We start from the raw sequence: 25,737 nt of genomic DNA on the forward strand, positions 1-25,737 counted from the left end.
CATCTTGTTGAATATTCTTCCCTTTTAAGCTTGGAAAAGAGACCCTTAAACCCAGAGTTGGACCACACTCACTCCACTGAATAACAGGCTAGTGATTGCTTTGCAACGCTTGCAGTTAGCCACTGATTCCTCCCCAAACCACTCATTGTTGGATTTGAGATTTCTAACTTGTTGTATAATGTTTATATCCAATGGCCAATGACCACCAATACGTTTTATCTATAATTTCTCGTCATTATGACAAGATTGAAAAGGATTTGCCAGTAGATTGTCAACTTGATTCATGATGATGACTGCTTGCATGAGTGACAGAACACTGAGCCAATCACGGCGCATTACCGGCCCCTACACTGTATTTTCCACTGGCTGCCCCGCCACCACAGAAAGCACTGAGCTAGGCTAAAAACACCTGCATTTTGGAGCTGCATTACTCAAGAAAGGAAAAAAGAGCCACAATTGTAAGTGGCTTTATCCATAATAAAGCACTGCGCTACTTTCTTAACACTATCAACAAGGAAATTGTTTTGGAATACAAAATACAGCAATGCTGCATTCAACTGGATAGGTGATCCATGCAAGTTGAAAACATTTTTTTACTTTGGAATGTTACATCAACCTAGCTGCGTTTTTTTTTGAGAATGCAATAAGGTGTCTGTAATAGAACAGATGTAGCAAAAACGAATGTAGACATTTAATAAATGCGTTTCTGTAGCTTCCAAAATATATGTTTTACAATAGTTAGGGAGTGCCAAGATGGAGGGACAGTGGATTCAACACAGTGCTCCCTGTGTGTATATATAAATGGTCTCTACTCTTCAGGCCAAATGCCTTTATTTAACTAGGCAAGTAAGTAAAGAACAAATTCTTATTTCCAATGAAACACACACATGCGGAAGAATAAAGGCCCTGGATATTCCAGCAACTGATATCGAAATAACTCATTCTAAACAAACCAAATTATTTTCAGTAAAAAGATGAACAAAACAAAACAGATCAAATAACTCTCTATCTCGCTCCCCTCCTCTGTCTCTCTAATCCTGTGTGTGCTGGTGTAGATAACAGCCTGTGGCCAGTGGTAGTGGGAGGGCAGTGAGAGGGCTGGACCAATAGAGGGTCATTTACTCTCCAACCTACTAATCTGAATGACCACATACATCCCAACCCGTCCAAACACTCATCACACTACGCACGCACATCACATACAAACATATATATACACCAACAGCTGAGCGAGAGAATGAGCGAGACAAGTGCAAGCGCGGGAGAGATTTGGCTTGATGCCAGAGGGATATCCCTGCCACAGCTCTCTGCTCTCCTGACTGAAACGGATAAGAAGAGCGAGGGAGGGAGAGAGAAATGGAGAACAAATTCATATCATTATTCAGTATTATTATATCCTTGTTGTTAGGCATTTGACCCAGAAAGCTGACTAGTGTGGAATGACCTGCGTGATATTGTGCCTCTCTCTCATCTGATGTGCTGGTGTTTTTGAATGTGGACCAGCGACACCTCTCACTCACACCTCCACCCTGCCCCTTCACTCGTCCTCTCTCTCACCTTGGTAAACAAACAGAAGGTGTCCCGTCCTCTCACCATACAACACCTCTGGACAGAGAGCGTGTGAGACGGGAAACACTACACCTAGCATTGCTTTGCCCTTGGTCAACTCTTTAAGACAACTGTTGCTCTGCCCATGCTGGTCATGGCTGTGTGCTCCTTGATTCCGTAGTTGCCAGATTGACTTTTCTCTTACCAACAAACCTGTTTAGTTACTCCTCTTAAAAAGTGTGGCATGGCCACAACATTCAGCCTAAGTTATACACAGTCTTTGTGATGATTACTAGCCATGCCAGCTCTGTCAGTCCTAACCACCTTTGATCTTGTAGCCTGTAAGCTGGTTATGTGTCTATGCCAAGAGTAGACTGGGCCGGTCACACAGGTCTTGGACTAGAATCAATGACCTCATAGTCCAAGGTCCAGTATTCTAACCATGACATTCCCTTTCCATGTGGTATCGACTATGGTCCAGCTTTCTGTCTGGCACCTGACGCTACATAGTTGGTCATGGCACCGTGCACTGGCAGCACATACACAAACTCTAATCTAAAGTTTCCGAAAACTCTCGCCCCGGTTTGTTTAAAGGTGAACCATTTTTACTTCATAAAATGTGACATTTTCTATTTGACCCCTGACCTGTGCTCTCATTTCCTGCTTTTGAGACGTGTCTAATTATGGAGGAGGTAGGTGGGAGCCAACCTCACCAGCTGGTCCACAAAGACATGGAAAAGAGATTTGAACTGAAACAGACTTACAGTAAAGGAATGGAGAGTAATAAAAAAAGATGGTAACATAATAATTGAGACTAACGGAACTGTGAATTAAAGGCTAGATACATCAGTTATTCTGGTTAGAAATTCACCATATGATGAAATTCCAAGTCTCCCTGGGAGCCTATGACAGGCCATGCAGAGGTTCAGTCTGGGTAGTTGGGTCCTTTTTATATCACGTTAAACCTCATAATGTGATGCTCTAGCGTTTGCTAGTCTCCATGCTCTGTGGGAACTGTTTGGTTTGTTATGACTAGCTTCACAAGGAGTCTGCACAGACATGTATATTCCCCAAAATATTCTCACCAAAATTATTCAAAATAAATAGTATCTATGTAATTTATATTATATATATATATATATTTTTTTTTTATATATAACTTTTGACTGGTACTATATATACTATAACTTTTTTGTTTTACTCAGTTCATTCAATCTTTTTTTCTATATATATAGAGAGCTATATATATATAAAATAAAAAAAGATTGAATGAACTGAGTAAAAAAAGATAAATATAATATATATATATATACAGTACCAGTCAAAAGTTTGGACACCAGGTTTTTTCTTTATTTTTACTATTTTCTACATTGTAGAATAATTGGGAAGACGTCAAAACTTGGGGCTTCTGAGTGGCGCAGCGGTCTAAGGCACTACATGTCAGTGCTAGAGGCGTCACTACGGACCCTGCTTCGATTCCAGGCTGTATCACAACTGGCCGTGATTGGGAGTCCCATAGGTTGGAGCATAATTGGTCCAGCGTCAGCTGGGGTAGGCCGTCATTGTAAATAAGAATTTGTTCTTAACTTACTTGTGAAGTTAAAATAAGGTTAAATAAATACTAATTAAATGACACATGGAATCATGCAGAAATCAAGTGTTTAGACAAATCAAAATATATTTAATATATCAGATTCTTCAAATTAGCCACCCTTTTCCTTGATGACAGCTTTACACACTCTTTGCATTCTCTCAACCAGCTTCATGAGGTAGTCACCTGGAATGGATTTACATTAACAGGTGTGCCTTGTTAAAAGTTAATTTGTGGAAATAATGTCCCCCTTCATATGTTTGAGCCTATCAGTTGTGTTGTGACAAGGTAGGGGTGGTATACAGAAGGTAGCCCTATTTGGTAAAAGACCAAGTCCATATTATGGCAAGAACAGCTCAAATAAGTAAAGCAAAACGAAAGTCCATTATTACTTTAAGACATGAAGGTCGGTCAATCTGGATAATGTCAAGAACTTTGAAAGTGCAGTCGCAAAAACCATCAAGCGCTACTTTGAAACTGGCTCTCATGAGGACCGCCACAGGAAAGGAAGACCCAGAGTTACCTCTGCCGCATAGCATAAGTGCATTAGAGTTACCAGTCTCAGAAATCGCAGCCCAAATTAATGCTTCAAGTAACAGACACATCTCAACATCAACTGTTCAGAGGAGACTGCGTGAAACCACTAATAAATGACACCAATGAGAAGAAGAGACTTGGTTGGGCCAAGAAACACGAGCAATGGACATTAGACCGGTGGAAATCTGTTGTTTGGTCTGATGAGTCCAAATTTGAGATTTTTGTTTCCAACCGCCGTGTTTTTGTGAGATGCAGAGTAGGTGAACAGATTATCACTGCATGTGTGGTTCCCACCGTGAAGCATGGAGGAGGAGGTGTGGGGTTGCGTTGCTGGTGACACTTGGGGATTTATTTAGAATTCAAGGCACACTCAACCAGCATGGCTACCACAGCATTCTGCAGCGATACACCATCCAATCTGGTTTGCGCTTAGTGGGACTATCATTTGTTTTTCAACAGGACAATGACCGAACACACCTCCAGGCTACAATATGTAAGGGCTATTTGACCAAGAAGGAGAGTGATGGAGTGCTACATCAGATGACCTGGCCTCCACAATCAACTGACCTCAACCCAATTGAGATAGTTTGGGATGAGTTGAACCGCAGAGTGAAGGAAAAGCAGTCAACAAGTGCTCAGCATATGTGGGAACTCCTTTAAGACGGTTGGAAAATGATTCCAAGTGAAGCTGGTTGAGAGAATACGAAGAGTGTGGAAAGCTGTCATCAAGGCAAAGGGTGGCTATTTGAAATATTTGTTTAACAATTCTACAATGTAGAAAATAGTAATAATAAAGAAAAACATTTGAATGAATAGGTGTGTCCAAACTTTTGACTGGTACTGTGTGTGTGTGTATATATATATATTATTATTAGTATTATTATTGTCACATACATCAGGTGGGTGCAGTGAAATGTCGTGTTTTGCAGGTTCAGCCATAATAGTACGGCACCTGGAGCAAATTGGGGTTAAGTGCCTTGCTTAACAACTAACATCAAGGCGGTGGCCCGTTCCTGTAGGTTCATGCTCTACAACATCCGCAGAGTACGACCCTGCCTCACACAGGAAGCGGCGCAGGTCCTAATCCAGGCACTTGTCATCTCCCGTCTGGATTACTGCAACTCGCTGTTGGCTGGGCTCCCTGCCTGTGCCATTAAACCCCTACAACTCATCCAGAATGCCGCAGCCCGTCTGGTGTTCAACCTTCCCAAGTTCTCTCACGTCACCCCGCTCCTCCGCTCTCCACTGGCTTCCAGTTGAAGCTTGCATCCGCTACAAGACCATGGTGCTTGCCTACGGAGCTGTGAGGGAACGGCACCTCAGTACCTCCAGGCTCTGATCAGGCCCTACACCCAAACAAGGGCACTGCGTTCATCCACCTCTGGCCTGCTCACCTCCCTACCACTGAGGAAGTACAGTTCCCGCTCAGCCCAGTCAAAACTGTTCGCTGCTCTGGCCCCCAATGGTGGAACAAACTCCCTCACGACGCCAGGACAGCGGAGTCAATCACCACCTTCCGGAGACACCTGAAACCCCACCTCTTTAAGGAATACCTAGGATAGGATAAAGTAATCCTTCTCACCCCCCTTAAAAGATTTAGATGCACTATTGTAAAGTGGCTGTTCCACTGGATGTCATAAGGTGAATGCACCAATTTGTAAGTCGCTCTGGATAAGAGCGTCTGCTAAATGACTTAAATGTAATGTAAATGTTAAGGGCACAGCAACAGGTTTTTCACCTTGTCGGCTCTTGTATTCAAACCAGCCCCCTTTTGGTTACTGGCCTAACTACTAGGCTACCTGCTAGCATTTATTTATTCCCTCTTTTTTTCTGACTGTAAATGTATTGATTAGTGAACAGACTTCAATGTGGTGTTAACCTCGAGCTCCGCTCATCATCTCACACACTGGGACAGAAAATACAGAATTTTTAATAAACCCAAAAAGCTATTTTTTTCTCCATGGCAATAGTTCACTGGACCTTCGGTTGCCCAATGTGATTAATACAAAAGTGAGGAAATTCTGGCGTGTGTGTAGGCTGAGCCCAGAGCAGCTGTGTTTCACAGGTTTGGTGTTTTTATTAACACTGTGAATAATCAGACAACCCTTCCTGCCAACTCACAGGAGTGAAACTGCTACGGTAAAAAGCAGCGCCAATGAGGGAAAACATGCCAACACACACACACACACTCTCTCGCTCTCTGTGATCAGTGTAATGAATTAGTATCAACTCTGATCTTATAAGTGATTCATTATCCTGATGCATAAAGGACCGACAACTCTATTCATTATAATCTATCAACAGTGAGACAACAAATACTGTCGCTCCTTTCAACGTGATGGATTTCACTCATTTGACCTTTATTTTCTTGACATAGATTTTATTTCTTTATTTGAGGGATTTAGGGATATATTTCCAGCCGCATTCCAAAATGTAGAATTTTACCCCGTCGTATTTTTGAGTTGAGTTTAACAAAGTTTGAGTCTCAGCCGTGACTGTGCTTCTCTCCTCATTTATGCAGTCCTATGCTAATTCACTCGCATACAACCCAGCTGCACACCGGCCAATCAGAACTGAGTGTTTGTTGCCCTGGTTTCTCGTTGGATAATTCACATCAATGGCTGGCCAAGAAACTCTATTTTGGCAAAGATAAGCATATTTGAAGACCAAATTCCACTTTTGAAGTTGTGCTTTAGTGTTGGCCCCAGATTAAATAGCCATACAACATGATGTGTGTGTCTGTGAGAGCGTGCAGGTGAGCCTTTTGACTTTTGACATCACAAGAGAGAGGGTGTTAGACCGAGACCGCGAGTGAGAGGTTTGTCTTACATGCATTTCTGCATTTTCTTTGTTTTCCCAACAACGCAGCCATATCTCACCCCCCCCCACACACACACCAGCCATTCTATGAATAATTTAACCCTTCAATCTAAAGTCGAACACTGGGGCACTCTTTAGGATATGTATTTATCAGGTGAGCCTTTATAATGTTTCTAAAATATTATTTTGTATTGAGTTTAATTTTTACATATGGAATGCTTCAAATGATGTGCTGTTGGGACACCATATACATAATGAAAGATGTTATATACTACTCGTTATGGCTGATCCCATGTCTGATCCTGAATCATATTGCCGGGTCTCTATCTCCCTCTGTCTCGCCTCTGTCTCTGACTCGCCTCTCCCTCTGCCTTTGTCTCTACCTTTGTCTCTGTCTCGCCTCTTGTCTCTGCCTTACCTCTGTCTCTGCCTTTGTCTCTGTCTTACCTCTGTCTCTGCCTTACCTCTGTCTCTGCCTTTGTCTCTCCCTCTGTCTCTTCCTTTGTCTCGGTCTCTGCCTTTGTCTCTGCCTTTGTCTCTCTCTGCCTTTGTCTCTGCCTTTGTCTCTCTCTCTCCCTCTGTCTCTGCCTTTGTCTCTGTCTCGCCTCTCCCTCTGTCTCTGCCTTTGTCTCTCTCTGCCTTTGACTCTGCCTTTGTCTCTCTCTGCCTTTGTCTCTGCCTTTGTCTCTGTCTCTCCCTCTGTCTCTGCCTTTGTCTCTGTCTCGCCTCTCCCTCTGCCTTTGTCTCTCTCTGCCTTTGTCTCTGTCTCGCCTCTCTCTGCCTTTGTCTCTCCCTCTCTCTCCCTCTGTCTCTGCCTTTGTCTCTGCCTCTGCCTTTGTCTCTGTCTCTGCCTTTTGTCTCTGTCTCTGCCTTTGTCTCTGTCTCTGCCTTTGTCTCTGCCTTTGTCTCTGTCTCGCCTCTGTCTCTGCCTTTGTCTCTCCCTCTCTCTCCCTCTGTCTCTGCCTTTGTCTCTGCCTCTGTCTCTGCCTTTGTCCCTGTCTCTGCCTTTGTCTCTGTCTCTGCCTTTGTCTCTGTCTCTGCCTTTGTCTCTGCCTCTGTCTCTGCCTTTGTCTCTGCCTTTGTCTCTGTCTCTGCCTTTGTCTCTGTCTCTGCCTTTGTCTCTGTCTCTGCCTTTGTCTCTGTCTCTGCCTTTGTCTCTGCCTCTGTCTCTGCCTTTGTCTCTGCCTTTGTCTCTGTCTCTGCCTTTGTCTCTGTCTCTGCCTTTGTCTCTGTCTCTGCCTTTGTCTCTGTCTCTGCCTTTGTCTCTGTCTCTGCCTTTGTCTCTGTCTCTGCCTTTGTCTCTGTCTCTGCCTTTGTCTCTGTCTCGCCTCTGTCTCTGCCTTTGTCTCTGCCTCTGTCTCTGCCTTTGTCTCTGTCTCTGCCTTTGTCTCTGTCTCTGCCTTTGTCTCTGTCTCTGCCTTTGTCTCTGTCTCGCCTCTGTCTCTGCCTTTGTCTCTGCCTTTGTCTCGCCTCTCCCTCTGCCTTTGTCTCTCTCTGCTTTCGTCTCTGCCTTTGTCTCTGTCTCGCCTCTGTCTCTGCCTTTGTCTCTCCCTCTGTCTCTGCCTCTCTCTTTCTCTCTACTGATCTACAGTGGAGGATTATTCACGGGACTATCCGCTACAAACAGATAAGTGTCACACCTTGATCCATCAGTGGGGAGGAGGTGTCTGTTCTGTAGGGAGGAGGCGACAGTGAAGCATCTATTTCTCATCTTCCTGGCTGGTAGGGTTGTTTTCTGTCCTGGGTGGGTGGTCTACAGGCCTAGGGTAGGGGTTGACTGTGAAGCTATATGTTGGAGGGCCTAGGTATAGCGTAGACAGCAGGCTAAGGGACTGCCTAGTAAACTACCTGTTGGGGCAGGCAAACATTGTGTGAAAGACCAGGAAAAATAAGATGTGGGGGGAGGAGGGTGTACGGACCCCAGAGCTGCTTTGTAATCCGTTATAGGGGTTTGGGGGGTTCTATGTACAGTGGAAGAGGTGGGGGCTTGGTTCGCTCGCTCAGTAGAACATTTTTGTCCACCTCTGTAGCTGTCCATGTGACCCAGCACTAAGCTCTATGCATTCTAATTATGGCTGCGACAACGGTTCCTCCCTGTGCTGCCGACCCCGTGTGTGTAAAGCCACTGTGGACTCTACGGTTAATTGCATCATGGATTTACCAGGCCACATGGTCATGCCGGATGTTTTTCAGACTGCACGGCCTCTGACGAATAAAAACAAGACACCATTTCTATTTCTGCGTGTGTCAAGTGAGAAGCAGATCCAGGGATTCTCCAGGCTGCCCTGCCCTTCTCCTTCCTCTACCAGTCTGTCTTGACGAGAAGCCCACAGAGCAGGCAACGATACCTCTAATCGTAATACCTACTGGAAGCTTGTTTTGTGTGTATCCATGACTGTGACATTTTCCACCCTGCTTCCCCGTTGTGCGTTTTAGAAATGGTATATGTTTTAATAATACTTATCATCCTGCCTTCCTGGTGTGTGTGTGTGTGTGTGTGTGTGTGTGCGTAGGCTTATCCCATCCTCCTTGCCGAGTGTGTATCAGAGAAAATATACCTGTGTTACTATTTCTTGTTGAGTTGGTAATCCTCTCGTAACTTTTGTTGTGCTGAAGGACTCGCGGTGCAAATCAAATGTTGTTTGTCACGTAAGTGCAGACATTTACCGTGAATGCAGTTCAGGAGGAAAGAAATAGATCAAAATGAAATACTACCACAAAATAACAACGAGGCTATACACAGTACAAGTGTCCTGGGGTACGAGGTAGTTGGGCTGATTGGTTGAGGTCATATGTACACACAGGTTTGGTCAGGTGATTGATTGAAGTGCGATGTATATTTAGGCAGAACGTGTGTGTGTGTCTCTACTGAACCTCTTATCTCTGTCCCATCACCTAGCTGCGTAACCTGAGCAGCCTGGACCTGCGGCACATCTCCGAGCTCAACAACGAGACCGTGATGGAGGTGGTCCGGAAGTGTAGGAACCTCAGCTCCCTCAACCTCTGTCTCAACTGGAGCATCAACGACAGGTACACACACACACACACCTACATTTCAAACTAATGTTCTGTGAGTTTAGGGCTTGTGTGTGTGTTCCTGGAATCATAGCTATTTTCCTGTAGTGAAGGCAGCATATCGTCTTTGCTCCTATATTATGAATGTGATGGTGTGTGAAATTGCTGTCGTGAGCTTTTCATCTCTTGGTTCTGTGTTGATGACAGTTTCTGTGTTGCACTGATGTGTTACTGTGTAGGGGGCTATTTGTCAATCGCTGGATATTGCTTCCTCTAGCAGTACGCACCCGCTGAACATGTTAGGGGGCGATGAAACACCAGAACCCATTCATTTTCAATGGAGAGAAGTCAAGTGGGAGGGGGGGACCGTCGGGCAGTGTGAGCGTTGGGCGAGGGAGCGTTAACAGGGCGGGACCAAAGAAACGAGGAAAGCTGAACTTGATGCAAATTTGTCAGCGATATCACGGCGCAATTGACAGATCTGAAGCTCACTATAGCTTCCCGCCCCTACTGGATTGGCTGTTGATACTTAGCACTAGCTAGCCTGCTTGCTAGCATCCACATAAGGACCGTATGTTACTTCTCTTGAGCTACAGGTATTGATATTTATTACGATAGTTTCTATAGTCAAGTCTCAGAGGCTGGAGGAGAGTAGAGGAGGTGGAAAAAAAGACTTGGAAACTCAACTCTGACATGGGATGGGATTTCTGTGTTATGACACATGCTTGATGCGTTGTGGGACTGAGTCAAGCCAGTTGGCTCTTTCCCAGTTCTAGACCAGGCGTGCACGCACAGGCACATAGATTTTGTTCCATGGCATGTTTGACATTTTCTGTGATGGAACTACAAACGTTGCTCACCCTCAGGGGTGGGTGGGAGAGCGAGGGGAAGGGGAGAGAGAGAGGGGGAAGGGGAGAGAGAAGGGGGGAAGGGGAGAGAGAAGGGGGGAAGGGGAGAGAGAATGGGGGGAGAGGAGAGAGAATGTGGGGAGAGAGAGAGGAGGGGGAAGGAGAGAGAGAGGAGGGGGAAGGAGAGAGAGGAGGGGAAGGAGAGAGAGAGGAGGGGGAAGGAGAGAGAGAGAAGGGGGAAGGAGAGAGAGGGGGAGGAGAGAGAGGGGGGAAGAAGAGAGAGAGAGAGGGGGAAGAAGAGAGAGAGAGAGGGGGAAGAAGAGAGAGAGAGAGGGGGAAGGAGAGAGAGAGGGGGAAGGAGAGAGAGAGGGGGAAGGAGAGAGAGAGAGGGGAAGGAGAGAGAGGAGGGGGAGGAGAGAGAGAGAGGGAAGGAGAGAGAGAGGGGAAGGAGAGAGAGTGGGGAAGGAGAGAGAGAGGGGGTAGGAGAGAGAGAGGGGGAAGGAGAGCGAGAGAGTGGGTAGGAGAGAGAGACAGGGGGTAGGAGAGAGAGAGAGAGAGAGAGAGAGAGAGAGAGAGAGAGAGAGAGGGGGGAGGAGAGAGAAGGGGGAGAGAAGGTTCTGGCAGCTTTTTCCTCATTGGCGCTTCCAATTCTCTGGAATGATTGACAGACTCAAATAACCCGCTGGCTGGATTCATGGATCACGTCCCAGAGGAGGGAAAAGGTGAAATAGGATTTTCCTTTTGGGAGGAAGTGGGAGTTACTGTAGAGAGAGAGAGAGAGGGAAAAACCAACCCTTTAGAGGCATGACTTTGGTGGCTTGAGTAAACCCTCTCTTGTTTTATTTATCTTTCTTTTTTTAATATATTGATTTATATCTGCTTTATGTATTGATGTATGTCCCTGGCAGCAGCCTACCTGCCTTGAGGTATAGCAGGCTGCTTTTGGAGTGTTAACACACTACTGTATTTATACTATGCAGCCGAGATACAACGGCTGCAGCCTCCTCGGTTTCTCAGCTCCGTACCAGGTTATACATCTATGAATCTGCTGGAATGGTTGGACTTAGAGGGTTATGGGACTCTAGTATACTCCAGCAATAAAAAATCAAAATAAAAACATGACGTGTGCCAGATTACTCTGAGGGGGCCGCGAGACGTTACCGTTCTTCACCCCTTACACACACACACACACACCGGCCCTATGCCCTATAATGACATTAACTGGTGTTGGTGGAGCTGGGGGGCGAGGGGTGTGTACAGGATTATTGGGGCCTACGGCTGGGAGATGACAGAGAGAGTTAGGGGAGAGAAAATGAGAGACGCAAGGCAAGAGGGGAGAGTTTACCACCTTGATTTCCCCAGTTGCAAGGTGTATAAATCCTAGGCTGTATGACTCTATATAAGGCTGTGTATCAGATGTACTGTATAACCTACTGGGCTCGATCTGCTGCTGAGTGCCCAAGGGCCCAGAGAGCAAATCAAATTGATAATCTGGTTTACTGTTATGAAATGTCACATATCTCAGAGACGTGTGGGAGAGATTGTGTTAGGGGTGTCTGTTTGACAATGAGATTACCTCCATGGGTGTGTTCCTCTCCTGGACAGGCCTAGTTTAGTATGTCAGAATGTAACGCTGCGGTGTAAGGGCGAGACTGGGGAGGGCGAGACTGGGGAGGGCGAGACTGGGGAGGGCGAGAGAGCCTACGGCGGGGATGAGCCTATATGCTTACATACTTACTCACGTAGCCGACGTAAGCTAGTCATTTAAGCGTGTTAACCCTCGCAAGGCTGCCGGGCCCAGACGGCATCCCAAGCCGCGTCGTCAGAACATGCGCAGACCAGCTGGCTGGAGTGTTTACGAACATATCGTCCCCACTTGCTTCAAGATGTCCACCATTGTTCCCGTACTCAAGAAAGCGACCCACTTCTGTCATCATGAAGTGCTTCGAGAGGGTACAGTATTTAAGAACCATGTCTCCTCCACCGGCGCCCTAGACACCACTACAAATCACATACCGCCCAAACAGATCTACGGACGACGCAATAGCCGCTGCGCTGCACACCGCCCTATCCCACCTGGACTAGAGAAGTACCTATGGAATAATGCTGTTCATCGACTACAGCTCAGCTTTCCGCACTATAGTACCTACGTTTTATACGCCGCTATGTGTGGACAGTTATATGCATTGAAAAGGTGTGTGCGTCAGTCGTTATATAGGATGAGCCACGGCTAGAATACAGCCTACACGTATGAAGCGGGTCAAACAGAATGTGAACATTATTTAAGTGACCGGTGTTCAATGACTATGTAGTGCACAAAACATTAGGAACACCAGTTCTTTCCATGACGTAGACCGAGCTATGATCCCTTATTGCTGTCCCCTGTTAAATCCACTTCGATCAGTGTAGATGAAGAGGAGGAGACCGGTGAAAGAAGGATTGTTGAGACATGGGTCGTGTGTGTGCCATTCAGAGGGTGAATTGGCAAGACTAAAGATGTAAGTGCCTTTTGAACGGGGTACGGTAGTAGGTGCCAGGCGCACCGGTTTGTGTCAAGAACTGCAACGCTGCTGGGTTTTTCACGCTCAAGTTTCCCGTGTGTGTCAAAAATGGGCCAGCATCCCTGTGGAACGTTTTCGACACCTTGTAGAGTCCATGCCCCCCCCCCCCGACGAATTGAGGCTGTTGTCAATATTAGGACGGTGTTCTTAATGTCTGGTATACTCTGTGTGTATATATAGTGAGTTTACACAACCCTAAACACTGCCGCGCGTGAGAAGCCCAGGAGGTGGGTCGTTTCTGAGATACTGGATCCGGCGTGCCTGGCACCGATGGTCATAATATGCTCGCAGAGGTCACTCGTTTTGCCCAGTCTAATGCTTTACATAGCAAGCCACGGCCAGGTTACTCACTGTCTGTAGTAGCAATTCATTTTCGTGAACGGGGTGGTGTACCTAATAAACTGGCCACCTAGTGTGCGCACACAGATATATATATTTATTACCTTTTTGGATGATGTGTGTATTGTTTTGTATTGCTACACAGTTGGCGCTGGAAACACAAGCATTTCACTGTACCTGCGATAACATCTGCAAACTTGTGTACACGACCAATAAACTTTGATTTGATTTGATGCGAGCCTACGGCTGAGAGATGACAGACAGAGAGAGAGTTAGGGGAGAGTTTACCACCTTGATTTCCCCAGTTGCAAGGTGTATAAATCCTAGGCTGTATGACTGTATATCAGGCTGTATATCAGATGTACTGTATAACCTACTGGGCTCGATCTGCTGCTGAGTGCCCAAGGGCCCAGAGAGCAAATCAAATTGATAATCTGGTTTACCGTTATGAAATGTCACATATCTCAGAGAGGTGTGAGAGAGATTGTGTTAGGGGTGTCTGTTTGACAATGAGATTACCTCCATGGGTGTGTTCCTCTCCTGGACAGGCCTAGTTTAGCATGTCCGAACGTAACGCTGCGGTGTAAGACAGAGGGAGACGGAGACAGAGGGATACGGAGTGAGACGGAAAAGGGAGACAGACACCCAGCAATATGATTCGGAATCAGACATGGGATCCGCCATAACGAGTTGGTTACCCATAAACACGCGCGAGCCGCGCACATGCATGTACACAGTACACAGTACACAGTACACAGTACACAGTACACAGTACACAGTCACTCTACGAAAGCATTAGCAATCACCACTAGCAATCAGTCATCTAGCAGAAACAGTTTCCACCTGTGCCTCCCCTCTTCCACATCCCATCTCTTTACCATTTACCTCCCTGCTGCTAGATTACCACTGTGGTATTTGGGGGGCTTGACCTAGACGGGGTGTTTGTGTGTGGAGGTAAACAGGTGTAAAATGATCTCTTATTTCCTGGTGTAATTCCCCCCCGATGGGGACATCAGATAGATGGAACCCATGAGGTGTGCGTCCGTGCGTGATGAAATGAGGTGTCATCAAAAATACAGGACCCAAGGGGAGGTAAAATACCCTGGCAGTTTATCCCCCCCCTCTAACGCCTTCTCTCCACCTCTCAAACCATTGTGCCTTAACATTCGACCAAATGCCTGTCTGACTGGGACAGTGGGAGGTCCTTGTTTGCTATTCTTAATTTCCTGAAAATTGTAGTGCATTTCGTGTGATGACCCGAAGCATGTCAACACTGCATGTTGTTCAGCATGTTGTTCTCACCATAACAGTAATGTTACACGAGAGGGAGAGAGATACGGGTCAAATAGAAGGTGATGAAACAAAGGGGATAGCAGTCAAAGACGTTGTGTTTGTCATATTAAAAACATTACCTCAGTTCCAGACCGTCTCCTCCTCTCGAGAATGGTGAAGAGTGGTCAGTAAAACTGCCTCGCTATAGACACTTGGTACATCAGTATGTCTCAACGTTAACCCTGCCTGTGTTCGGTGTTAAGGTTGTATTAGCCGCAGGTACAGGATACAGATGGTATACGCCGTCCAATGAAATGCTCACCTGCAGTTTTTGTTTCTCGGACACAATACAACAACGATACGAAGTCATGAAAGACAAGAACACGGACATAAAGTAAATAGCTCAGTAGAATAGAATAAACATTAAATTATAATACACCAAGGCACGGTTTGTAGTCCAACATTTACACGCGTTGTGTGGGATTGCGGGGCAAGTGTTTAAATTGTGCAGTATTGTGCACTAATAATAAGACTGGGAGCAGCACTTGTGATGTGTGTTTAGCGTGAATATACAGGTAACTACCAAAATAAAGGAAACGCCAACATAAAGTGCCTTAACAGGTCGTTGGGCCACAACGAGCCATAACAGCTCTAATGCACCTTGGCATAGACTCTACAAGTATCTAGGACTCTGTTGGAGGGATGCGACACCATTCGTTCACGCTAAATACCATAATATTGTTGTCTCAAGGCGCCTCTCCAGAATCTCCCGTGAGTTTCAATTGGGTCGAGATCTGGGGACTGAGAAGGCCATGGCATATGGTTTTCATCAAGCCATTCAGTGACCACTCGTGCCCTGTGGTTGGGGGCATTGTCATCCTATGGGGGGGCATAGCCGTGGTAGCAAAAATAATGGCCTGCCCAGCAATTTTATATACGACCCTAAGCATGGTGGGATGTTAATTGCTTCATGAATTGTGTGTATAAGGTAGTGTGTACACCTATTACTATGGAATTATTAATGGGGCACCAGTCCAGTTATTGCACAAAATAGTATTCTAAGCCCTGACTTATGGGTTATTTTAGTAATACCTCTACAAGACTATAATTACAATAACAGTATTCTAAGCCCTGACTTATGGGTTATTTTAGTAATACCTCTACAAGACTATAATTACAATAACAGTATTCTAAGCCCTGACTTATGGGTTATTTTAGTAATACCTCTACAAGACTATAATTACAATAACAGTATTCTAAGCCCTGACTTATGGATTATTTTAGTAATACCTCTACAAGACTATAATTACAATAACAGTATTCTAAGCCCTGACTTATGGGTTATTTTAGTAATACCTCTACAAGACTATAATTACAATAACAGTATTCTAAGCCCTGACTTATGGGTTATTTTAGTAATACCTCTACAAGACTATAATTACAATAACAGTATTCTAAGCCCTGACTTATGGGTTATTTTAGTAATACCTCTACAATACTATAATTACAATAACAGTATTCTAAGCCCTGACTTATGGGTTATTTTAGTAATACCTCTACAAGACTATAATTACAATAACAGTATTCTAAGCCCTGACTTATGGGTTATTTTAGTAATACCTCTACAAGACTAGAATTACAGTAATAGTATTCTAAGCCCTGACTTATGGGTTATTTTAGTAATACCTCTACAAGACTAGAATTACAATAATAGTAAAACATTGACTCATCTGAAGGTGGGAATTCTTTTGAGAATCAATTTGAGTACTTTACCAGTGTCGTGTCTTTGGCTATGCCGGATGAAGTGATATGACATGCTATTCTATAAAATCCTCTCTCTGTAATTAATATTACCTGATTGAGCTGTAAATGTAATTAACTAAATGTAAATGTAATTAACTAGAAAGTCGGGGCACAACAAAATAATATTTATAGAGCTGTTATCTTCCGAATAAATTCTTAGACCTAGTAATATTTTACGTCAATAGCAGTCAATATCAATCGACACCTTATTTCAGTCTCATCCAAGAATTTACCACTTTCAGGTATCTTCCCGAACCCTGGCCAACAAGTTGAATCAGCAATACAAAATTGAGTTTAATTATTTATTTACTAAATACCTAACTAATCAGGTATTTAGGACTTAAGGGTTGGCCTGAAGAAGTAGGGGGACGCTGGAACGAGGCCGGGATGCTGTCACATTTTGTTGGTCTTTTAGTTCGAGGAAGCTGTGGAGAGTTATTGTGTAACTCGGGTTCCAATAGGTTTTAACCTCATTTGCGTTCTGTTAGGTCGTCCCATCATATTTGTACTTTTCTGCGGATTTTTGGTAATGGGTATGAAAGGCTGAACTTTAAGCCTACTAAACTCCTCCTTCTCTTGTCATGCAGAGCTGAGTACCCAGAAGTTAGGGCTCGGCATAGCAAGTCAACATCTGTTTTAATAGAACCATGAACTGTCCTACCAGTGGTAGTTCTGAGAAGGTATACTTTCTCATCTTCTGAGATCTGTGGCAGTAAATGCAGAGAATGGTTGAGATTTTTGAAGTTTGACTTCATGTTTGAGCCTTAAGGATGTGACGGATCAAAAATGTTCAATGTCTTTCACAAGCTTTCTGGCTTGGTTGAGTGTGTGGAGTTTTGCCTGGAATGTTTCAGTAGGCCTAGGTGTCAATCACAGGAGGTTGGTGGCACCTTAATTGGGGAGGACAGGCTGGTGGTATTGACTGGAGCGGAATCAGTGGAACGGTATCAAACACATGGTTTATCCCCATATCCCCAATTATTTGATATCCTATTGCGATCCAATTATGATCTTGTCCCAACAGGCTCAGGAGAGGCGAAGGTCGAGTCATTAGTCCTCCGAAACATGTCCCGCCAAACCGCGCTTCTTAACACCTGCCCTCTTAACCCGGAAGCCAGCCGCACCAATGTGTCGAAGTCAACAGTGTTTAACTGACGACCGAAGTCACCCTGCAGGTGCCCGGCCTGCCACAAGGAGTCGCTAGAGCGCAATGAGACACGTAGAGCCCCCCCCAGGCAAACCCTCCCCTAACCCAGACAACGCTGGGCCAATTGTGCACCGCCCTATGGGACTCCCGGTCACGGCTGGTTGTGACACAGCCTGGGATCGAACCCGGGTCTGTAGTGACGCCTCATGCACTGCGACGCAGAACGCCGTGTCACTCGGGAGGTGGGGCATTGCCTTTTGTTTTGAAAAGAAACATTCCCTTTCCCCACTCCCCAAAGGGTTCTGCTCACAGTCTTTGCTTGGCCCTGATTTAGCTCATTCAACTTTTCTAGCTGATTAGAGACTTGGGACTTGTAGGTTAACAATTTAGTTTTTATTTGTTCCATTTCTGAACGCATGACTTGGGACTGTTCTTATGTGTCATTTTGTAATTGGCAAGTGTTGAACATAGCTGCTAGGTCAGTTAAATTAGCTAAATCTAATCTCACAGGCATAGCCTTATCGCCTTGTGAGTTTAACAATAGCTTGGATTTATGTTCCATTTGGGACCCCTGTAGCGTGAGAGAAGATAAGATCTCTGTGGTGTTATCCGGGGCCACATGGTGGGATACATTGCTGGTAGTCTCAGTCAGACTGTAAGAGGACTGGTTGAGAGTTTTGTCCTCAAATGATTTTATTGCTTCTGCGAGTAACACACACAGTTTAATTTCATTAGACATTTGGCGGTTTAACATCGAAGCGCCTAGTGCAATCATTAGCACGATGTTTATACCACCAGGGCCGATCAAGGCTCTGGTGGTATAAACAAAACAGTTGTTTGTTAGCCATTGCGATCAATTTCGGTCAGATAATTCTGATGATCTGATATGCTCAAAGTGCTGTTAAATAGTAAGTCTATTTGAACGTGATATCCTAATCAACGTAATTCTACTCTATGTTCAATCCTATACTTTATCAAATGACAACGTTACATTGTATCCAATAGTTTTGTTGACATTTTGCCAAGACTTTTGAGAACGGTAGCACTCTTGTCACACTTTCCGTGGGTACAGAGGTGTCCGTTTCAAAGCATTTTTACGCCTCGTTGGAGCAAACTCATGATGTCAAATTGTTCTAGCAAAGTAGCTCTAAGGTTCTCCTCGCACAGGGTGTCAGATGGTAAGATAGTGTGTACACTTATTAAATGGGCACCAGTTATTGGACAAAATGGTCTTCTAAGCCCTGACTTACGAGTTATTTTAGTAATACCTCTATAAGACTACAGTTACAATAATAGGTATGACATTTTTGAACATCAATTGGAGTTCTTTACCAGAACGACAAGACAAAACCAATTGATTGTGCCACATGTAATAACACTCATCAGTTGCAGAGGCTGTCCTATATTTGTCTTCGCTTTCTTTCCCTTGAAGAAGATTAGCTCACGCGTATCGTTCAGGCTACGCTCGCTCTTTTACGTCTTCCGTCTTCTTCTGAGCCTGTTTAGTTCAGAGGCACTTCCGTCCCTATTCCTGTACTGGGTATCAGGTACGATTCCGTAAAATGTACTTTTCCCCCTAATTTATCAGTTACCAGTTCTGGCCGTTTAAAGGAAAAGGTCCTGGGCCTGTGGTCGACCTGCTGGCGATGGAGTTTTTTTGGTCTCACCCCCAGCTGTCGCGACTCATTTTATACGACCCACTGTCTTGGAAGCAGATCAGGTGTTTTGGGGTCAGAACCTAAAGTTGGTTAAGGTCAATTCAACACGAGGTTCAGCATTGTTCAACATATCACATTCAAACGACACATCGCTACATGTGGAAGCATTTGCTTTCAATATCATTTCTATCCTCCATATACTCAAGTGTTTCCATTATTTTTGGCAGTTACCTGTATATATATGTGTGTGAGTGTGTTAAGGTGCAGAGAGTCAGTGCAGGTGACCAGTCAGGTGCAAGTGTTCAGCAGTCCTATGGCTTGTAGTTAGAAGCTGTCTCTGATAGCCTGTGGGTATCCGTAAAGGAGAGAACAGCTCGTGTCTGGGGGTCCTTGATGATGCTTTGGGCCTTCCTCGGGCACTGTTTTGCGTAGTTATCCTGAACGGGTGGGAGCACAGTCCAAGTGATGTACTAGGCTGTCTTCACCACCCCCTGGAGGGCCTTGTGGTAAAGCAATTCCTGTACCAGACTGTGATGCAACAGGTCAGGATTCTCTCTGTGTTGTTTGCGGTAGTATTTGGAGTAGACCCGGGTTGGCATGCCCATTTTCTTCAGCCGCCTTAGTAAATAGAGACACTGTTGCTCCCTCCTGACACGGGTAGGGGGTGTTGTTGGTCCATGTCAAGTCCTCGGTGATGTGGACGGTCAGGAACTGCTGATTCTCAGTCCCGTTGATGTGGATCGGGGCATGTTCCCTCTGCTTCCTGAAGTCAACAATCAACTCCTTTGTTGAAATTGAGGGAGAGGTTGTTGTCCTGGCACCACAATGCTAGTTGACTTAACCAACAACAGCCTGTAGAGAGGAGTTTATCAGGCCTAAGAGTCAGTGTGGAGGTGTTGTTGGATTGGGTATTTGCCTTTGTAGTCCGTGATCATCTGTAGTCCGTGCCAAATGCGTTTCCGAGTCCGAGTTGTCGAACATCAATTCAAGTTTGAATCTGTATCGTCTTTTTGCGTTGCTAAGGGATTTGCGGCGCTGGTACCTGCTTGCCTTGTACGCTCCACCTAGCCATCAGGGTTCGTTCTGCTGACATTGAATGAAGTCCGGGCTCTCAGCAGGGTTGATCCAGGGTATTTGGTTGGGGAATGACCTGGATCTTTATTGTGGGTACAACATCAACACATTTCCTAATGAAGCCTCTTACTGGCTATGTATATTCCTCAATGTTGTTGGAGGAGTCCTGGGTGGATGATGCATCTTTGAACATATTCCGATCAGTGATCTCGAGTCCAGTCCAGCGCCTCACTATTCTCTGTTAAACAGTACAGTTGTGAAACGGTGTGTCTGTCTCTGTCAGGACTGCTAAACTATTCAGTTATTTCATTCTGCCTGAAGTGCCTGCATAGGTTCATGTATTTATGTTGGCCTTTGAGTTTTCCTGGAGTTGATTTGGGTCCCCGTGTGTGGAGTTGTGTGTGTGTTTGAGAGAGAGAGAGAATGCGTGGTGGGATGCGTATGTGGGGTGTCGATTTTGTGTGTGAGGGTGAGAGCAAGCGCAAAACTAGTCAGCTCGCCTCTTGTCCACTTTGAAAGCAGACACGTGGACTTACAGTTTCTGGGGGTTGTTCATTTGGCGTATAGTTGTGTTTACCACGTCCCAAAGCCTCCCTCTCTCCCTTTCAGTCTTTCACTCTCACACCGTTCCCGACAGCTTCATTTAAACAACAAAATCAATATTGGCTCACCCTCCTCTCTTTCTCTCCCTTTTTCCTCCCTCCTTTCTCCTGGCGAACATTCTCAGCATATCTCCATCACTTCACAAATCACCCTCCAAATTGCCTGTTATACATTTTTGTCGCCTCTCATATAAATCAAATAAGATGAGGGATGGCTCGGGGGCCCCTCTGACTTTTCCTCTACTTTTTTTCACACGTTTTTAATAAAATAGTGAATATCTGAGAGTCATTCTCCCAGAAAAGCATTACTCCGAGGGTGCATAGGCATGTGTCGGCCTGTTGTGTCTGTAGGAATGGATAATTATGGGACGATAAGGGCAGTTGACTGCCAATATGCAAAGTCTTGGGAATGTTGTGAACGGAAATAAAATACAACGCTGGTCCCGTATGGCTCAGTTGGTTGAGCATGGCGCTAGCAACGCCTTGTATCGCAAGTTCGATTCCTGCTGGGGCCACTCACTGTTGTAAGTCGCTTTGGATAAAATTGTCTACTAAATGGCATTTATTATTATTATTATTATTATTATAATACAACTGTGTCTCACCTCACCTGATATCAGAGTCTTTCTCAACTCCAGGGTTTTTGTGTGATCTCTCGGTTCAGTTTCCAGGTGTTTGTTAAATGTCACCTAAATGTCAGCGGGGACCTGAGCTTGGGACAGGGATTTATCCCTGCCTACCTGTCACGTGACGTTTTAGCTCAAGTCCAAAAGGACATCCCATCCCCTCCTTTCCGTTTCCTAGTCTTACAGATAGATCGTAGACCTGGAGCTCAACTGGACCATTGAAAAGCGACTTTTCTCTTCCTCGTCTCTCTATGGGTGTCCGAGGAAAAGTGCAAAAGTCCATCCAGGCCCTTCCTTCAGCTCGTAGACCTTAAAACAATGACTATCATCTGCTGACTACTTTAGTCAGAAACTCCACATACACTCGGTCTGCACCTTGCCTTGACAGCACATTAGTTAAACAAGCCTTTGCCTTGTACTCCCGTGATTTATAAATCATGAATTGCTTTTCCTATTTACTGACGACTGGTTTATTGTTGTGCGTGTATGGGCTGTCGCAGGATATTAGGCAACTGTTTACCAGAGTCGACGCAAAAATCGGGTTTTATTCTGCTTCCCTGGTGTCACACATGAGAAATAAGAGGTGCTTGGAAAGCCGGCGCGGTGTGACGCGAGGAGTTTGATCACGGCGGCGTGACGTGTGCGCACACAAACGCGCGCGGCGAGGTGATTATTTGTGGCAGGTTTGATGTAGAAGCGCGGTATGATGAACACGCCGGTGTGGTTATTAATGTTGAGTAATGGCAGCGTCAGGCACCGACTGTGTTGATCAGTAGCGTCTGGAGAAAACCCTCGCTGAGAGCAGGCGGATATACCGCTGACACAGTATCAGGATGGAACAGCCCCTCCAGGTGCAAGTTGTTCTTAGCCACAGATCTAGGATCAGCTTCACCTCCCCAAATCCTCTTGTCTTTTATGTCCCAGTGCAGTCTATGGCCATGTGTAAATAAGCCTTAATGTGTTCCCTCAAACTCACCTTGTGGCTTTAGTAGTCACCCCCCCATCTGGAACCAATGCATTTGAGTCACATGGGAAAGGACACGTTTCTCTCTGTCTAAACCTCTCCTTCAACCCTTTTCTCTCTCTCCCCTCCTCGCTGCTGTTATGGGTCGTTTAGGAGATGTGTTGTGTTCAAAGAGCTTCTGTTAATTGAGTACGGGTCAAGTGTCTGCAGTAAATACGACACTTTAGTGCTGTGTGTGTTCTTAGCCATAGGGGCTCCATGTCCGACTCCCCTCAGGGGCTCTCTCCATTATTCCACCCCAGAGGGAAGCACTTAAACTGGGCTTGCGTTTGTTCAGTCTCCAGCTGGATCTACGGGTCATGTGTAAAAGCTATTGGAGTCGTGCTGAATCAGGCCATCTACTCAGAAAATAGGCGATGTAATCACACAGAACGCTGCTTAAGAAGTGCTCCGCTGGCCAGGGACCAAAAGAGCCGGGAGCCTCGTTGCACTCAGGGAGAGATGGGGGTCGCACACCGGGCCGCCTGGACAGGGATACAGGCTCTGATGCTTCCTGTGTCCAGACGCTCGTCCTTCAACACATCCTGCTCTGCCCAAATACTCTCAGACAGGTCTGAGGGAATGTACTTTCACAGCGATGCTGGCTGTAATAAGGGGCTACAGTATTGGTGGCCAAATCCTAACTTGAGATCTGTACGTGGAAGAAAATCTCCCAAAAGCTATAAAGGAAAGATGCTCAGCCAGAAAAGCCGTGCTGCGGTTTAAAAAAGAAAACGTCCTGAAAACGTCCTGAAAACGTCCTGATCCAGACCGTACAGGTGTGACCATGCAGATGTGAAGACCGTTTGATGTGCAGGGCCAGGGACGAATGGTTTAGTTGTATAGGGTGTGGTCAAATGGGGGGGGGGGGGGTGGATCGCATGCACGCACTCGCGCCCGACATGCACAAATGAGACGAGGGAAGCGGGGAGAAGCCACCGCGCTCGGTTTAATGAACCCTGGTTAAATGAATTGAGCTCCTTCTATTGAGTTCACCTCTCCCTGGTGGCAGAGCAGCACTTCAGCCGTTGTGTCTTGGAGTCCCTCTCTGTGTACATACCTGTTTGTCCCACACTAGCTTAATAAGTGGATTCTATTGAGGAGTGTAATTGCGTATTAAAAATGCTCTTCTATTAAGGGGGCTTGAGAGTGCACATGTTTATGTAAATGCCTAGAATTGGGCACAGATTAAGAGAATTACCCAGGCTTCCCGTCACCAGGGGAGAGGGGGATGTCTCTTCTCTAACTAAAGTAGAAGAAGAAGAGGGTATTGTAGCCTATTAGGTATCATCGAAAGGCTGGAGGGTGTGTCTGTCTAGGGTGTGGATTAGAAAAAAGCTTAAATGTTCCTTGGACAATTTTAGCATATTCAATTTGAAGACATTCCCAGTCACTGCTGTTGTGCAGCGGTGTAAGTGGATGCTCTTGTCTTTCTGCTTTGTTAAACCATATCAGAAGTAGGAGAGGTGTGTGTGTGTGTACATCCGGTCACCTGTTACAGACCACTGAGCCAAAACGCCCTTTGTACACCCCAGCCCACACTCTTCACACTCAATGCTCTCAGTTCACACCGAGACATGTTTCCTGGGGTGGTGTTTGTGTGGGTTGGTTGGTTAGTGTGTTTCTGCTATGGTCTTATAGTAGGTTTGGAGGTTTCGGTGTTGACCAGTGCTCAAAGTCCACTGGGGAAAAACCCTATGTCCTAGACGGCTCAGCATTGAATGGGTGCCAAAACACATCCCGGTTCAAATGCCTGCTCCCCCCCCCCTAACCTAACATATCCAGGCCAGACCATACTGTATCGTGTGCTTGATCGGCTGCCCAAACTCCTGTACCTAAAAATGATCCGCTGGAACGGATTGATGCATAAACACTCAAGACACTGAAACTTTCTGGAAACTTTTCCCGCTGGAAACTCCCAACTGTCAACTCTTTTTTTATTATTCTTTTTTTTTAAAGAGTCTTCCTTTTTCTACTGAAGCTAGGAATTCCCCGACTTAGAATGAGAAGATGAGGGGTAAATGGAGTTTTTAAAAACACTGGTTGTTTTTAGGTGTATGTGTTCCTCTCCGTTTAACTCTGTGAGAAACCATGTTGATGTTACCATCACAAAAGGTTGTAATTTCCCTCAGTTAGGGCGTTTGTAATGCCTGAGGTTTCTTTTCATAGCTGTGAGGTGAATGTGCTTTCCAGGCGAAACGTTATGTTTAGCTGTGGCCTCCCCAACTCCACTGGCTAGTTCTGAGACCCTAAGTTAACTGTTGTGGTTCCCAATGACTCAAGTTGCAGGATTGCAGCTAGCAACACCAGGGTTTAGGCTTTGATTCCTGTATACCAAACCTTTGTCCCATTTGCAGAGCTATGAAACACCCCGGTCACCAGCAGCCTCTCACACCCAGTCTATTCTACACATGCTCCCAGCCCTCTCATAGTGGTAATAGCTATATGCTGTGGCTTATACATCTCGGCCCCAACCTCCCTCCCTCCCTCCCTCCCTCCTCCCTCACCCCTTACCTCCCTCATTCCCTCTCTCCCTCGTTTAGAGCGATCACTATTTAAACTCCCCTCTGCTCCCCGGTCTTATCAGATCCGTCAGAAGTGAAAGACTATTAAAGAAGGTCCCCAGAGCTTGTGTGTGTGGGGTGTGTGTGTGTGTGTAGGGGTGTGTGTGTGTAGGGGTGTGTGTGTGTAGGGGTGTGTGTGTAGGTGTGTAGGCTCTCCTTTCCCATCCTGTGAATCACCAATGAGAGCGTGAACTCTGGTGGGAAATGTATTGGCAGCCGATCTGGAAGATTACGGAAACTCAGACTTGTGGGAGGCAGTAAAAAGAGGGAAAATAAGAGTTAGCCATAAACCCATAGAGAGTAAAAATGTGAATAAAGAGTGGTGCTGATCTTTTGACCTTGTGGTTAGAGGCCGGGCCGCCTCACGGCCTGGCAGAGTGGGAACTTTGAAGCGGTTGATGCCTTTGGTTGGACATGCGCATACACACACACACACACACACACACACACACACACACACACACACACATGGCTGTGCTGGCTGAAGGGTCTGTATACCGTGTCCCCTCTCTGTCTCCCATAGTGATGGGATGATACGTACAGTACAGATGGAGACTTTGATGGGGGTGGGGCCACAACCACACACTGCAGTCAGAGCCGGCCCTTAGCCTTTTGGGAGCCCTAAGTTGAAATGTTGCGAGCAAAACATTGACAGCATAGAGAGAAAAAAAGGGACATTTTAGAGTTAATTTCCTGCAATTCTACACATTTTTACTATTCTAACTCTCA

The 25,737-nt window shown here is 45.6% G+C and overlaps 1 protein-coding gene across 2 annotated transcripts in view; it reads left to right on the forward strand.

Moving 5' to 3' along the window:
- The window catches only part of LOC118393484 (F-box/LRR-repeat protein 17-like), a 331,937-nt gene that overhangs the window by 135,941 nt on the left and 170,259 nt on the right, over positions 1–25,737 (forward strand). For both annotated transcript variants that reach the window (XM_052461810.1, XM_052461809.1), the window contains one exon: positions 9,396–9,526. In XM_052461810.1, coding sequence (XP_052317770.1) covers positions 9,396–9,526 — 131 coding nt within the window. The remainder of the gene's footprint in view (positions 1–9,395; positions 9,527–25,737) is intronic.

The sequence above is a fragment of the Oncorhynchus keta genome, chromosome 14 (assembly GCF_023373465.1).
Source record: "Oncorhynchus keta strain PuntledgeMale-10-30-2019 chromosome 14, Oket_V2, whole genome shotgun sequence".
Lineage (NCBI taxonomy): Eukaryota > Metazoa > Chordata > Actinopteri > Salmoniformes > Salmonidae > Oncorhynchus > Oncorhynchus keta.